Source organism: Seriola dumerili, unplaced genomic scaffold, assembly GCF_002260705.1.
Source record: "Seriola dumerili isolate Sdu_G_001 unplaced genomic scaffold, Sdu_1.0 BDQW01000138.1, whole genome shotgun sequence".
Classification (NCBI taxonomy): domain Eukaryota; kingdom Metazoa; phylum Chordata; class Actinopteri; order Carangiformes; family Carangidae; genus Seriola; species Seriola dumerili.
Window position 1 is genome coordinate 7,891,929 of NW_019174393.1, and position 16,983 is coordinate 7,908,911.

General features: G+C 43.4%; 1 protein-coding gene across 3 annotated transcripts in view; it reads left to right on the forward strand.

Moving 5' to 3' along the window:
- plxna4 (plexin A4) overlaps positions 1-16,983 on the forward strand; it is a 239,595-nt gene that overhangs the window by 40,183 nt on the left and 182,429 nt on the right. For all 3 annotated transcript variants that reach the window (XM_022748997.1, XM_022748998.1, XM_022749000.1), the window contains exon 3: positions 2,082-2,264. In XM_022748997.1, the coding sequence (XP_022604718.1) occupies positions 2,082-2,264 (183 nt within the window). The remainder of the gene's footprint in view (positions 1-2,081; positions 2,265-16,983) is intronic.

The window sequence follows — 16,983 nt, forward strand, 5'->3', positions numbered from 1 at the left end:
ACTGTGGATGCAGCACAAGCTGTCCAAGTGTAATAGGCCAGCTTTATAATGTTTCTTTACAAATGCATCACAAATAAAGAAACCATCAGAAGAGAGAATGATGAATGAAAGGATGTTTTTCTGCCTTTTTATCTTTTACTAGTTAAACATAGCAAGGTAGAAAACATAATTTCATTCACTGTGCCACTCAAAAGCTACTGGCAACTTTTTAGGGGTGGAATGTTTTTTCTTGCGTGTTGCTCAGTGCATGAGTTGACATTGTGAATCAATCAATACACCTTAACTTTGACCATTCCATGTTTTTATTGGCTCTCTTGCATGACATACGTGTTAATGATGATCGGATCTTCAAGCTCTTATAAATATGTGTATGAATTTTAAATGCATTATGTGATTATGTGCAAATATTCGATTTCCTGAATTGGAGGAAAAAAAGTGACGTTGCGGTCTAGCAGCACTACACAACCGTGTCGGTTGAGTGACACCCTGAATGACAGGCACACAGAGGGGGCCGATTGACAAACGACACAACAGAGCCCGTAAAAACTTTAGAGATTTATGGACAGTCCACTGATTGAGCAGCTGACAGGGATTTGTCTTGGTATGCCCGATGGCCACTCCAACTATGAAGGGTGGTGTGCGTCATATCTATCCAACTTAATGTTAGTTGAATCTTCTAGCTTCTTTCTTTTTCTTGTCTTTCTCTTTCTCCCTCACCTTGGCCGGGTGTTGCCATGTGTCTCTATTTTATCTGTTGTTTCAAATTAAAAGCCCTCTGCAGAGTTGTAATTGCAACTTCATGACATTGCAGCAGCGGCAATAATTTTTCATCGGCTGGCCGACGCTGCAAAAGGTTTATGAGTGAAACACGGCTGTTCATAATGTATTACAAGGGTTTCATTTCAAACATTCAACATTCAAATTGGTCCACAACGAATCGCTTTTCATCAAGTCATCACAGTAGCATGTGGATTTCATACCTCACACCCACTATTTCATCTAACTACTGATGTTTGCTCTGCATTTTGAAAAAGCTTTGTGTCAACTGCCAAGGCATTTTTTCCTCACAGCAACCCACCACATTGCGAAGCTATTAATCAAGCAGTGCTTGCTTCAGTCCTAAACCCAGTGTTTCAAATCCATCTATACACACAGAATAATGACCAATCCCCAGCACCATTATTCTCTTATCAAAACCCATAAGTCATTCTGCCCACAGTGACTGGTATGAATATCCCCCCTGCAGGATAAAACACATGCATGCAAAACACAAACTGTAGAGAGGCACAAAACATGAAACACACCCATCTGTATATAATCACAAAATCACAGTAGCGTGTCCTCATAGAAAGCATAACAGATGATCCCCCATCAAGAGTTCTAATTCTCCTTATTCTCAATCTGTTTTTTTTAATACTTGTATATTTAGATGCATAGCGGTGATTTGCCTCAGAGCTGTGTGACGGTGTAGCACTATTTTTTTTATTCACCCAGTTCACTTTGAATCATTTCACAGTGAATATCTTGCGGCACAGGCATTTCTGCAGTTGCTGTTGCATTGGGTGGACAGTGGGGAATTGTGCCTGACAGAGCAGCCTCTGGCGCTATTACTAGCTAGAGCCTGACTGCAGTCTTCTTCCATCTTCATCTCTCTTAGTTGTTTCCACATTTTCTTGCATGTGGACCAGCAGATGCACACATGCATACAAATGTTCACACTTTCTGTCACTCACATACAAAATCCTTCCCCTTTGTTCTCCCCATATCGATATCTGTCCCTTGTGGAAACACTCACACACTCAGACACAAGGTATTGATTTGTATTTTTTATTAATCTTGAGCTCAGTTGTACTTTTATCTGGAATTGCATGCTCAGTACGGAAATGCACTGAAACCTTTCTCCCTGTGTGGTGTACAGCTCTTTTCAAAAATTGAAAAGAAGTCACGCTTAAGTGTTTGCTCAAGCATTGCCTTTCACCTTGAACATGCTTTTGAAAGCATTTTTAAGCCTAGTGTTCATGAAAACTGGGTCTGATTTGTGTTCAACTAACCGCTCTTCTTCTTCTTCTTCTGCACTGCAGCTCTTGACCATCGATGATGACTTTTGTGGCCTCGACATGAACGCACCATTGGGTGTGTCTGAGATGGTGCGTGGCAAGCCTGTCTTCTCTGACGCTGTCGACAAAATGACCTCCGTCATTGCCTACGTCTACAAGAACCACTCGCTCGTCTTCGTGGGCACAAAAAGTGGCCGAGTCAAGAAGGTAAGGAGGAGGAATATAGGATGAAGGCTAGCAGAGATTTGGTTTCCCTCAGTTAGAATGTGGAGTAAGGGCTGGGAATTGGGGACTGCTGGATTGGAGGAAGGATGGTAGTAGTAAGGCAGATTGACTTTCAGGCAAATCAGCTGAGTCGGCCGTATTTGCAAGAGGCAGAGGTGTATGTGTGCATGAAAGTGAGGGAGAGTGAAAGGAAGTGTGTGTACTTCACTGTGGAGAGAATTTCAATGTGTGTGTGTGTGTGTGTGTGTGTGTGTGTGTGTGTGTGTGTGTGTGTGTGTGTATATGTGTGTGTGTGTATGTGTGTGTGTGTGAGTTTGAGGAAGGGGGATCAGGAGAGCCCCTAAGGGGGTTTTATTCCTAGAGCCAAGCCTATCTGATATCTCTCAACATCCTCCTCATCCACTGCACCATATATCACACATACACTCGTATACACCCAGTATCAGGAGTATCCACTGTACTTTTCCTTCACTTTGGACTCGTATGATATCCAGAGCCCTGGGGGCAGATTGTAGCACACATCAGCATGTTGCAGAACTTGCTAGACAGCACAGATCAGCATGTTGCAGAATCGATTAGGCAAAGTTTTTTTATCTGTTTCTTGAGGCAAATTGAAGGATCAGAATGGGATGAAATACATCATTTATTAAGTGATGTAACTGCATTATGTACTGGATCAGTACAAGAGGCTTTAAGTCACATTTGTTTGACATTTTTGTTTACTAATTTTGTATACTAACCTAGATTATTATCACATTATTAGTCATTAGGGGAAACAAAACTGGGCTATGCCGGCTTTGAAGCTCCTGTGGAATTGTGTTAGCTGTAGCATTTGTGAACATCTCTGACCATAACTCTCTCTCCCTTGAAAAACATGTCACACTCTATGTGACAGCAGAGCCCTTGGCTAAACAAGATTTGTCCCCTCACAGTTAAACAGCACTGGATAAGCTGGGTTTTGGTGTGTTGTGGCTTCCACCTTAGATTCCCCTCATGCTCCTGTGCCCTCCCCCTGTGTGGCAACCCTTTTCTGGGCTAATGGGATGATGCACTGCTACTAGGTGTGATACAAGGGTGGTAGCTCCTGTGCTTTTAACCCCCCCCCCCCTTTTTCACACCCACACACACACACATACACACATGTACACACATATATATATTGTAGGGCCATGACTGAGACTAATTCTGGGGTGGCCAGGCCATTGAGCCTCACAGGCTTGGGGAAAACAGCATTACACAGAGAGGAGGAAAGAGAGCAGGATGGAGTAACTTAGGGAAGCAGAGGAGAGTTGAGGTGAAAGGGAGAGACTGGACAGAGATGGAATATATAGCTGACATCCCTGTCTCAATGAGTTGTATGTAGACAGATGAAGGGACAGAGATGGAAGACAGAGTGGAGAAATTTAAATGAAGGCCGGAACAAGCAACCAACGTCCCTGTGCTTGTTGTTGCTGTTTTGGTTCTGCACAGGAGCAGAGTGGTTGAGGCAGTGGTTTTCCATGTTGTGTGACAATAACCAACACGTAGGCAGGGGGAAATATGTAATCATATTTAATGCCTACTGCTTATCTATGATGATGAGAACGAGTTAGGTAGGGGAAATTTAGTGACATCGAGTGCTCAAGTGTTACAAGCTGTTTTCACTGTTTCCTGAATATTGTTTTTGCTTCAGGATGTTACAAACAAATTCTGGTCCTGGTTATCGTCATGCTTTTCTTCTTCTTTCCCTTGGCCTCTCTCCAGACATCCCTCTCAAAACCACATATTGGCACTTGAAAGATTTGCATGTTCAGGATTTTGGCATTATTCTCATTCAAACTCGACATGAATGAAGATCAGATTGTGCACATATGGTATATTCAGACAAAGGAAGCCCACACACACACCACACGCCATCTTTGACAAAAGGTGATCAATATCCTGTGTCAACACAGGCGTACACACTTGCACACAGCCCCATTACAGCCCCATCCTCCCCTCCCATGTACATACTTCTACTCCCCTGTCGTTAACTGTATACCATTAGATGACATCACAGGCAATAAAAGACAACAACAAGACAATAAAAGGTCTGAGCTTTAGTCCACCTCCTTCATCAGTGACTTTATAACCCCTCAGCTAATGGATGTTGATTTATATACACTCCTCCACCTTACTTGTTCCATCCCTCAACCCCCTCCTCTTCCTTTCTCTCAGATCTGCTCTCACACACTCTCTTTCACTCTTTCTGTTTTTTTTCACTGTTATTTATGTTCCTGTGACTAACACACCATCCTGAATAAATATAAGCATTACGGTAAAAGAGCGGATGGACTTTAATGCAATGGTGTTTGGGTGAGCTGGATGTTAGTGTTTACAGGCTTACATTTATGACATCATGAAGTTGAGTTGGGCAGGAAGCTGAGTGAATTAAATTCAATTTGCTTGTGAAATAGTTTTATGTAATGGCAGTTAGAGTAAAATTTTGCTAGTATAACGTGAGGCCTGTGGATCAGAGTACAGACATGGTAGTATACTGATGGATCGTCATTAACATAATGTACTCTCTAGCCCTTAAACCTATCCTTAACTAACGCAACTGCATACTTAACCCCAACCCTTACCTTAACTTCAACCTAAAGTGGAGATCAGTTGGAGATGTATTACAGCATCTGAGATGGCAAGAGAGAAAGACTTGGGCGATTAGGCCCCATTCTGGTTATGTATCTTAATGTAATGTTTGCCCACGAATAAAGAAGATAGGACAGGTTTCCCTGGAGTCTAGACAGAAGTGGTGCTGGTGGAAATATCTTGAGATCATTGTGGTTGGGGGGATATATTAGGATGTGTAGTGAGTTTGAAACATGAACAGAAAGATGATTATGAAGGCGTGGGAAAGCAGGAGTGACAGAGTCTGGGAAGTAAGGCTGGATCGGAAAGAGACAGCAAAAATTCAACAATAGAAGAATAAAGGCAAACTATGAGAGAAAAGATCTCTTTATATTGAACTTATTAAGGTTATATATTAACCTTAACCCCAAAAGCAAGTCTTGACTCTCAAACAGTTTTTGATGAAGTAAGGACCAGCCTCACAACATTAGAAGTACAATACCACGTGCCTAGGGTGAAACACAAGCACAGCAACGAACCCTTGCCTCACATGTCTGGTGCTGAGTGGCAGTGCTGTGTAAAGGCCGTATTGACACAGTCTAAGCTGAGTTTCGTAACACTCTCCTGTCAGCATAAAACAGGCAGTGCTGTCAAATGGAAAAGAAAAGAATTCTGCACATGCTCACAGCTACAGCCATGTTTGGCCTTTACTGTTTCACACAGGGCTTATATGATCTGTACACCTCCATGCCTTCCCCTAACTCTTTCCATTTCCACCTCACTTCTGGCTCGGAATTGTTAGAATGTCTCTTCCTCTGTACTCTTCACCACACTTCCCACCTCTTTCTCCTCTTATTTCTCTGCTTCCCCTCCCATTCTCTACCTCTATTTGCCCTCTCCTCATAATTTCCCTCTTCCTTTTCCCTTCATGTCTCTCCCTCCCTTGGTCTATCTGTCTATGGCTGAGTGGAGCTGCTGTGAGAGCTCTTTGATGGCTACCTCCTGCCATTGGAAGTGAATGGACCATATGGCTTCTGTCAGCCTGTCTGTTGGTCAGTTTGTGTGTGCGTTGGTCTGTGGCTTAAGGAGGAGATGGAGATGTGATGGAGATAAAAGGATGTGCCTGGGTAAGGTTTAAACCCATTTACTGCAGGTCAGTGCACCGCAGTAGGTCAAGGGGAAAGCCGTAACCCCCCTGCAGGCTTTGGTTTAGTTTATGGTCATCTGGTCATGCTACACATTAGCATGAGAGGTACACGTCTATGCTGGCACATACATGATACTCACTGCACACGATTGCATGCATTGAGATAAGCACACATGCATGCATCAGTGCACACATCAGCCCACGTACACACTGCTGGACAAAGGCTGGCCAGGTACCTCCATGGGGCTGTGGATAGAGAGGTGGACTTTGGGACGAGAGGGTGGTGTGGAAAGAAAAGAGAGGGAAGAGATGAGATTGAGGGCCACCTGCCGAGGTGCTAATGCATCTCCCCTCTGTTCATCCCGATGGGGGAGCATTGGTGCTCAATACAATGAGCAGCTAACCTTGAACTTGACATAGACAGAGACACAAAAATGAGCAAGGCATGGCATGCAAAGGCAGTGAGCTTGAAGAAGCTTAAAAATGGGTGTGTTTTCCTGTGTCCTAGATATTACCAAAGAACTGCCAAAGGTAGTGTTTGAAAAAGCCGACATGTGTGCGCTTGTTGGAGTGATGGCACAGAGGGGGGAAAAAGGGAGAGGGAAAAAAACATCTTTTCCACAGAGCATTTGTCAGTATTTGGCCAAAGGCAAAGAGCAGGGTGTTGGGATGTGACAATTCATTCACTTCTTAACCAGTGCTGCTACTTTTCAATCTGTCCCTGTCAGACAGAGAAGAGGCGAGAAGAAGCAAATGCACAGAAAGAAAGACAAAAGATGGAGAGAGAGACAGGAAGGTGAATGAATTGTAGATCCCAAAGCTATAGCTTCTTAAAGAAGATGAGAAAATCCTGCATGAGTCATGTAGAGAGAGACAGGGAGACCTGTCATTTAAGGTTGTCAGGGGAAATGGCATGAGCGAGAAACAGGTCAATTCCGACGCTGATTGGTTAATGTTTGTTGTTGGTTAGGGAAAGGTCAAACTCTCACTTTTGTCTCAAGCTCTGTCAGTTTCTCTGTGTCATACTATGTCTGGCCTGCACTCTCTTGACTGTCTCATTACCCCTCTCCCCAGCTACAGTAATCTTTTTTCCTTTCCCTAATTGTCTGCTGCTCTCCTCATCACAAACATGCTATTTATCTTTCATTTCATTTTTCCACTGGCTTGTTTTCCTCTGCCATGTCGCTCTTTGCTCAAAAGTAGCCATTAAAAGCCATTACTAAATATATGTAGTTGGAAGTTTCTCACCAAACGTTTCAGAAGGAAGTTGACATTCTCTTCTGTATCACCTTGCCGTGAAGATATATGAGGATACTGGTTCCAATTAGCTACTCAAAGGCTTTGTAGTGTTGAGAGCTCAATGAAAAATTCCACTGGATTTATGAGTTTGCTCAGCAACAGTTTAAACCTTGCAGTCTCATGAGGAAACAATGGTTTGGACTGTAAAGCCACATTGATGGAAATATATGTGCATATTTTTTATTTTGCACTTATTATAATTACAATTAATGTTACATTTCTGTGGCACTCACCGTCATAAATGAACGGAGGCTGTCCTACTAACTGGCGTCTCTGTCGGCACAATAGATTATGGATGGATAAATTTACATGTGTGTGGGTGTGAGAGCTTTGACTTGAGATATTTATTGCTCTGGACCAATCCCATATGTTTTGTGGGTTGATTGTGTCCTTGTTTTGTGTGTGTGTGTGTGTGTGTGTGTGTGTGTGTGTGTGTGTGTTTGTGTGTTTGTGTGTGTGTGTTTGTGTGTTTGTTTGTGTGTGTGTGTGTGTGTGTGTGTGTGTGTGTGTGTGTGTGTGTGTGTGTGTTCTTGTCTGTATATGATGGGTTGGTTAGCCCCAGATGCAGATTATTGAAATGGACTGAGCTGAGCCGTGGTCAGTGGAGCAGAGGATTAACTGCTTAGAGCTAATGATGAAATATGCTTTAGGACAGACAGGCATCGCGCGCGTGTGTGTGTGAGTGAGTGTGTTTGTGTGTGTGTGTGGACGGACATTGGTTTACGATTTAGAACACAATGTTCTGCACAGGTGCACACATTCGTGCACACATGTTACTATCACCCTCGCCAGTAGCCATTACAACCCCACCCAGTAGTCCAGTGGTCTAAACTGCTGCTGTATTCAACCAGTATCCCAGAATGTCAATGTTCCTATACTATTGAGTATTCCTCACCAGTCTTCCTAGTTGCCTTGGCACTGTGTGTGTATGTGTGAGTGTGTGTGTATGTGTACGTGTGTTGCTGCTCCCACACCAGCTCGTGCAGCAGCACACACTAAAGCATGCTCAGTCGTAAGTTGCCATGGTAGCACAGTCTGCTCCACTCGCATAGGATAGAATGTATGGACAGCATCAACGCAAGGGAAGACAAAAACACACAAACGCACACAAATCTGAGAGTACGTTGTGAACACTGTACATGATTCTGGGGGAAGCCGGCAGTACTGCACACGCAGTGCAGACATTATGCTGATACAATGGACTCAGTGCACATTAGAGTGATCTGATGATAGTGGGCTAGTATTCGATGACAGGTGCTGTCCACCTCACAGCTCTAAGGCTGATTGAACACACAATATTAGTGTGTTGCTGTTTTCGTCTCGCTGTATTAACTGCTGTCTGTTACCCAGCTTTGCTCTGCTATTTGTTGTAGAGATATAAAGGCATGTCAAGGGGAATCAGTCAGCAGGAACCCCCCGGCGGCCCCCACCCCCCTCCCTTCACCTTATGCTTCTTTTCTCAGCTCTTTTCTCGTTCCTAGCCAGTTGTTTTTTAATACAATCTTTTTTGGGTAATTGGTTGGGAGTTTGTTGCACAATGTTTGCTTAGGCTCTCCTTCCAAGCTCCCGTCCCTTCTCTAGATTTAGGGAGTTGGTGGATAGTCCGTGTGTGTGTTTCGTACATGTTTGTGAGTCTGTGTTTGTGTGTTTATATATTAGTCAGTTCTGTGCAGAAAATCATGGGAGTTAATGAGAAGTGAAGTCCAATAATGGCTTGGGAAAAGAATCAGAAGGTAGTGCTCACAATTTCCACAATAGTTGCCGTGCCTGCTGCCAACACAAAAAACCTCATCCAGCAGCCAGGCGGTCTGACTGGGCAGCAGGCAGAACTCATGTTGTATTCAGTGAGGAAGCCTTATCGTTCACTTGTAGAAGGATATTGAGTAGAGTTGGAGGGAGAAAGGGAAGGAGAGGGGAGATGAGGATTGGAGCATGGGGTGGAGAGAAACAGAAGTGTTGGGAAACTGGGCACAGTTTGGGTGTTGGAGGATGAAACTGATGTGTGAGTTGAAAAAAAGACAAGGAGGCGATGAAGAGAGAGATGATTAGATGGATGGATGCATGATGGAGAAACACAGAAAAGACAGATGGAGAGATGCAGAGAGGAATATACTTTTGGTAGATTGAATGTGCAACACATGGTGAGGCTGAGAGAGAGAAAGTAAAGATGGATGGATGCAGAGATAAATGGAGGGCTTAATAATCAAGGAGGAAAAAATGAAAAGGTAGAGTGAGGTAGAAGACGACAAGGGAGTGATAGAGCATGTCATCCAGACTATTACAGAATTTATCCGCACGTCTGCATGTACACACACACACACACACACACACAGACACACGCACCTCAACTTTTCCATTTGGCCATTGGGCAAAACAGTGTTTAGTTGATGAAAGAAATGAGGGAAGAGGAGGAAAGCAATCTCTCCTCTGATTTAGACAGAGTATCACATGGTGCTCGGGTTAGCAAAGAGCAGCCGGTGTACACTCTGCCTCCCTGATTCGACAGATACACAAAGTGCCCTGATACGGTGGATGACATTGCCTTTGCGTTCAGCATGTTCACGTGTGTGTGTGTACTTGGTCGTATGCAAAAATAGCTGTTCACCTCAAGCGTGTCAGGTGTGTATTTATAGATACCATTGCTGTAGCTTGGCCTTATCCCTCCTTTCCAGAGCTCTTTTATAATTGATGAGCTGCCAGGGGCTGAGCAGGGCAATGGCACATGCACACACTCACACACACCCAACCTTGGTAACCAGCTGCTTCACTGCAGGTTGACACCATGTTTGCACATACAAGCACACCAAGTCAGAAGCACTTGAGTGCTTTAAGCTCATGTATTGCTGAAGCTTGTCGCAAAGGTGAGCCTCCAGCAATGAATCATGGTCCATGTAGTGTTACAGCCTAAATGCTGTTTATATTGCTCTGACTTGCTGATTAGCTGCAACAGCTTTTAGTCAGTGAAATTAAACTACCTCGAAATGTCAACTCGATGTTACGCTGCTGGATATTTTTTAATGTTTTTCTAACCTTCTTCTGAAATTTAATTAGTATTCAGACATGAGGCTTGCAGAAATCTTTTTTTTTATTATTTACACAGATCTTTTCTGAAATGGGAAACAGGGAGAGAGTGGGTGAGCAGCTACAGAAAAGAGAGCACGGCACAGAGACTGAAAGAGTGAAGAGGGCAAAATTGGCAAGCAGGAATGATGGGTGAAAGCTACAGCGATGGAGAGAATGTCGAGAAAGGCTAAAAGGAGACAGTCTGATGGGAGGAGAGGGTGAGAGTGGTGAAATAGATTTTGATGTTCATTTCACTCTCATGAGTCTGCACCTATTGAGAAGAGTACCAGTATGGGGCAGCCTATTGAGCTGCGAGTGATTTGAGTGGCTATTCTCTGCAGTGTGTATGTGGAATTGAAAGGCTTGAGCCAGCTGAGAAGTTGGAGAGAGAAAATGACTAACTTCACTCTGTTCTTTCTGTTTCCTGGCAGTTTTGAACTGTAGTTGACTCTGACATGTTGCCGGCTCAGGGTTAAGACAAGGTTGACCGAGAAAGATGAGTCAAGGTCTGGGGACATAAACAAATCAAAGGGCTGACATGGAATCTGTGCTTTGATCACAAGTATAATTTGTCGTTTTTTATCTCAGTGGCTGCTTCGTCTTGTACTTGAGCAGAAAAACTCAGAATTCTTAGGCTTTGGGGATGAGTAGTATTTTGTCAGTTCAAATGACATTTGTGTATCAGTATGTGTGTTGTGCTGAAAGACTGAAGCAATCTTGTCATGTTTTGATTTATAAGAATATGTTGAAATATACTGCGTTAACATGACATGAACATAACAATAAACCTTTGAACTCTTAGGCAGTTCAGTATAATTATTCTCCTACATTTTGACGAGTTTTTGATGAGGCTGATTCAGTCACTTACAAAGTCATTTTGGTCTGTGCACATTGACAATGCCTATAATCTGAGCAAATGCCAAATGAGCGTTGCCAGACCAAAGTGAAAACTATGAGTTGGCTTTGTGAGGCAAGGATGCTTAATTTTTAGCTCATTTAGTTAAATATCCATGTAGCTTTTCATCAGTGCCTCAAATAGTAGGGAGTGCAGTCTCAGCTGTGTTAAGATACAGAAACTGCGTAAAGAAACAAGAAATACAGGGAAGGTGTTTTGATCCATTAGCAGGTGAATTACTTTTTAACTGCTCCCATTTTAATTTGTTTTTGTCTCATTTCTCCTTTTATTTCTCTCTGCCTCTTTCAGGCTTCACACTATCTTACTCTCTCCCTCTCCCCTTCCTGTGTTTTTCTTTATCTGTCATTCTGTTGTTCGTTCCTTCCTTTCTTCCTTCCTTCCTTCCTTCCTTCCTTCCTTCCTTCCATCCCTCCTTCCCCTTCTATCTTTTCTAATTAACATGTTGTTGTATGGCTGTCCACTGAGAAAAGCTGGCAGCTTGTGTGTGTTTACAAGCTGCTCACTGAGAGTGGCTTTGCCAGGCGGGCAAGGGGCTTGTATCACAAAGCAAGTTAGACTTAGTCAGACTGTCTTTGGGTTACCAGTCTTCACTAACACTGGTGATTGTGGATGAAAAATATCACAGTGCCCAAATTAAGCTAAAAGTTAGCAACCTAACTCACTAATCTGACTTTGTGATAATCGCTGTTGCCACCAAAGTTCTGTGATAAACACCACACAAACACATGAAAGTAAAAATGTGCACAGGCACTCTAATCTACACTAAAAGAGTATGAAGAAGACAGTCAGTCAATGAGTAAGCTGTGAAGCAAATCTACACACATTGTAAACATAATTAAAAATGTTTAGTTCCTGCAGCAATTGTATTCACTTTTATGGTTTAAGGTTGGCATAAGCATTTTACAACACATCCATCCAGATGACGCAAGGTACTTCCTAACTGAACACTTTCAAATGTTCATACTTGTGCAACATATATCTGTTTTCTCTCCACCTTGCCTGTCAAGCTTACTCTTAAAGCCTAGATCTACTCAGCCAGTTAATTAGCATCACTATTAACATTCTTCAGCCATATCAAGTCTGTGTCAAGCCAGCAAATGGGAATGTAATTATGTCCAACCTTTCTCTCTCTGCTTCTCTCTCTTCTGCTGATGGATCACTGAATAGGTAACCACACAGAAACACTCCAGACATAGTTGTCTCTCACATGCATACACACACACTTACACATTTACACAGACTTCTACTCATGTCAAAGGTGCCTGAACAGTTAAGAATCATCCTCTGTGGCTGCTGCCGAAGGGAGACGCCACTGCTTTTTTTCTTTTTCTTACTGCATTGGAAGAAGCGCTTGAATTGGCATTAATTACTCTTGTGTAGCAGACTGTGAAGACATGGGCTCTCCAACACTTAATTAACAATTACTAAAGGTGATTTATCGTTAATTAAATGGTATAGAAAAAATGTATAGTAGCTGCACCCCAACAAAATTACAGTATGTTAATTATCATTTCAGTTTTGTTTCATGTGTTGGCATTTTCCTGTGTGTGAGTACCAAATCATTGCATGGTGATTGTTAATTTGTGTTCCAGCAGTGGAAAATCAATACAGTGTCTAGCAACTAATCTCACAGTGTGTTCCTGTATAGCTCAGTGGATGGATGGCTAGCAGTAACCCTGCCAGGGCCTGAGTGTAATTTCCCATCAGTGCGTTCCATACCACAAATTTATACTGATGTACCCAAGAAGAGCATTTAAAGCATAAGATGGATAGAGGAAGAGAAATACAGCGTTTGGCTCCACCTTTTATTATTTAGTTTTCCATAAGGAGTCATAACTAAACATTATGATGATGAGGGATGAGTGAAAATTAATGCTGTCTTCATTCCAGCACCGGTTTATTAGAAGCAAAGTAATCCTTGTCTAGTAGGCTGTCTCCTTTTCTATCCACTCTATTCCACTCTACACAAACTTTCACCACTTTGTATATAAAGGACTGTTGCAAAATCATTGATGGATGACCATGAAAATGGAAGCAGATCCATTTTCTTCCCATTTTGTATCAGGAGTACATGTAGCACCCATATTTCTACAGTAACACTCCTTCCTAGAAGTTACAAATCCCTTTTTCACTTGTTCTTTACATCTTTCTAGCCTCCATCCTTTTCTTCCTGACATCCCTCCCCTCTCCAATTCTCTGTGATTTATGGCTGAATCTGTGCAGCTATAGAGGACGCATCACTGCAGGTGAGCCCTCTGCTCCCCTCCCTCTCTCACTACCTCCTTCCCTGCACGCCTGTAGCCAATCATTGCACACTACAGGTCTCTTGGGGCGACTACTGCCCCCACACACCTTTTCCTTTTCCTCTACCTCTCCCTTCTCTCTTTCTCTGTCTCCCTTTCTTCCTCTCTCTGCAGAGAACAGTTTGCCTCACAACTGGGTCATTCTCTCTCCCTGCAGTAAATGCTAGCAGCCAGGCAGGGAGGTAAGGCTAAGCTAGGCTGCACTCTGCAGCGAGGCTCAGCTGCAAGGGAGACCTCTGGGACTGCAGATGCATGAGTGTACTGTCAAGGGGGTTATTTTTGCTTGCACATGGTGCGTGTATTCAAACCTGTTGAGAGGGCATGCAGGCTGAAGTGGCAAGTGAAGTGTGTGTGAATAAGAGGCATATATGAATGAGGCACTTCTTTTCCATGTGTTTATGTGTGCGTGTTGGTATATTCTGTCTGTGTATGGAAGTGTCTGTTAACCACCACAAGTATTAAGTCTCTCGCAAACATCAGCTGCATCTGCCAGCACCTGTTTGTTTGTTTGTTTGTTTGTTTTTGGTTTATTTGCACATTGTTATATTGCTCAGCCTTTCCTCCTACTCATTTCACAGACACACAGGCACACACACACACACACACACACACACACACACACACACACACACACACACACACCGTAATGTAGCCGCAGTGGTGTCAATGTGTTGCAATTTAGATTACTCTGATTCACCCATTAAGCAGATGCCAGCGTAAACATCTTTAAAAGGGTCCCTGGGTCTGTCTCTCTGACATCGAGACTTTGAAGTGTGCCTCAGGTTCTGAAGCTGCTTCATAGACACAATGACAGGAGAACTGGAAAGTAAGAGAGATTGAGAGAGTAAATAAATGAGGTGGAGGGAGGGAGTGGGACTGAGAGTGGAATGTTGGGATAGATATGAAAAAGACGGCAGAGGCAAGTAAAAGGAGAAAGAGAAATTAACATCTGTAATCTTGCACACCTATCCTCAGAGTCCTCTCTTTTCCTCTTACCTCCTCTCCTCGCCCTTTCTTTTCCCATCCTCAACGCAGACCTTAATAAGTGGATTTTTATCTCGGCTACACCAGCGCTCCCAAAGGATTATGGGATTTTTTTCCCCCTGCTGCACACAGAATGGTAATTGCCAATCTGCGGTTAGAGACACTCCTTGTTTTTAAGGAATAAGGCAGATTTGGTGAAAAAACTCAGCTTGTTAAAATGTTGATTGTGGGTTTGTGTGTTTGGTCTTGTATATTATCTTTGCAGCTGCACTGCCATCACACCTCTCTAATATGTGTCTAGCTTAAGAGTTCACACGGTCTCAGCGCTGTCTAGACTAAGACACATTATCAGTGGACTGTGTCAGCTAAAGGTGCAGCCTCCATCTTTCTTCTCTCTCTCCTTTTTCTCTAAATCCCGCCTTCTCAAAGGATGGGATGAAATATGTGGCACCCAAGTTCATGATGTTTACAAAAACATATTCTTCATACACACAAACTGATGCTGTTTCTGCCCTAACATTACACACTTAACACTTACTTCATAACTCCTTCCTCTTCTACCTGATGAATATTATATAGCTATCAACTGCTGTGTCACAAGTATGATGCTGTGGGGTACAATGACTCCTTAAACCCCCCATCTTTCCTCATCATCTCCTGCCAATTAAGTACAGGGAGTGAACCAATGCAGTGCTTCAGTAATTGTTTTTCAGAGAGCAATAGAGTCCAGAATCACTAGCGCGCGCACACACACACAGACGCACACTCACACACACTTAAAACACACTGTCTATGACACCTTTTGAGCTGTTGCATTGTAGACTCCCTACTTCCACACATCCTCCCTCTCTCTCTCTCTCTCTCTCTCTCTCTCTCTCTCTCTCCCCCTCCCTCTCCCCCCTCTCCCTCTCTCTCTCTCTCTCTCTCCCTCTCCTCTCCCCTCTCTCCTTCACTCCATCTCTCAGCAAACACCAGCTCTTTCCTGCTTGATATTCATCCCTGCTGTGAGACTGGACTTGTGGTTTGTTTAACATGCATAACATAACAGACCTACAGCGTGTGTGTGTTTTTGCATATCTATTTGGACATGACATGAGAGAAGTTGTGAATTTAGGTAGGGATTCTATAAGTTGTGAGAGAAAGATGATCCTTTTTGTACAGTACGATGCTCTTTTGTGCGCAAGCGAAAAATATTGGGGGTACCGTGTTCCTCTCATATCTGTCAGAATATTGTCAGCCAGCATGACATCAGCCAGCACAACCACCAGTCCAGTCACTGCTCACCGCTGTAATAGTTAAAAATGGATTTAGGTTAGCCATAACAGTTGAACTGCAGTCTAACAAACTAGAGCTGTGTATGCTGATAGAGGTGTGTGTGTGCATGCATGTTTTAGTGTCCTTGTGTCGGTAGTACCTGCCTGAATCCTCTAAAAAGCCTGCACCATGGATATTTTTTATCCTTTTCTCCACGTCCTTGATTCCTGACACTTGAGCATCCTGGGAAATTTGACTTCCAAGGACACTCTGATGTGCACACTCCGCAACCCCAATTCCTTTATTCTCTGTCTGCTTTCATTGTTGACTAAAACTCAGCGTGGCATCTCTTCTACTACACTCCTCCCTTGAGATGGAGGCCTAGTTTTTGCTCCCCATATGTAATCAACTTCTCCCCTTTCATTAAAGTTAAGCCCTTAGCACATAGAGGAAGGGGAAAAAGCTTAGTCACCGAATGTGCTGAATATCAATCAGAGAAAGAGTTTGGGTAGAGGGAGAGGATGCAGGGAGGAGGGAAGGAAAGGTGAAGGGCACATAGAGATAGAAAATAGAGCCAAGACTAAATATGCATTTAATATTATCTAAACAAAAATGCGTAGAAAATTGAAAATTGAGATGTCGAGTAGACAGCATGCCTCAGTCTCATTTCAAGATTCCCCCCATCTTTTTGTCTTCATCTTTGAGTAAATCTCTGTCTGTGTCTGTGTTTGGCTAACAAAGCCGTGAAAGAGCCAGGCAGGCACGTGGCTGTGGCCGTTCCATCTGGTTTGGCTCTCCAGATCTCTCCTTGTTAGGCCATTACTGCCGTTTAGTCTCAGCTGCCCGCTCCTACAACTGGCAAACCAACCAAACCACTGTCCTCCTCTCCTTCTGCTGCCACCATCATTGCTTGGCTCTTGTCCTTAGTAGCAGCTTAACTGTCAGCTCCAAGTCCAGTCCAATAAGCTTTGCAGCCACATAAAAATTCCTGTCAGTCTCAGAAAAGTAAAAACCCAATTGTTAGCTGCTGTAGATAGCCAGCTCCCAGTAGCCAGTTCCAGCCAACCCAGTGTAGGGTTACTCTCCCACTGGCAGCTCCCGAGCAGCCAGGAACCCGGACAGCCGGTTGACTGCCTGAAAGAAGCG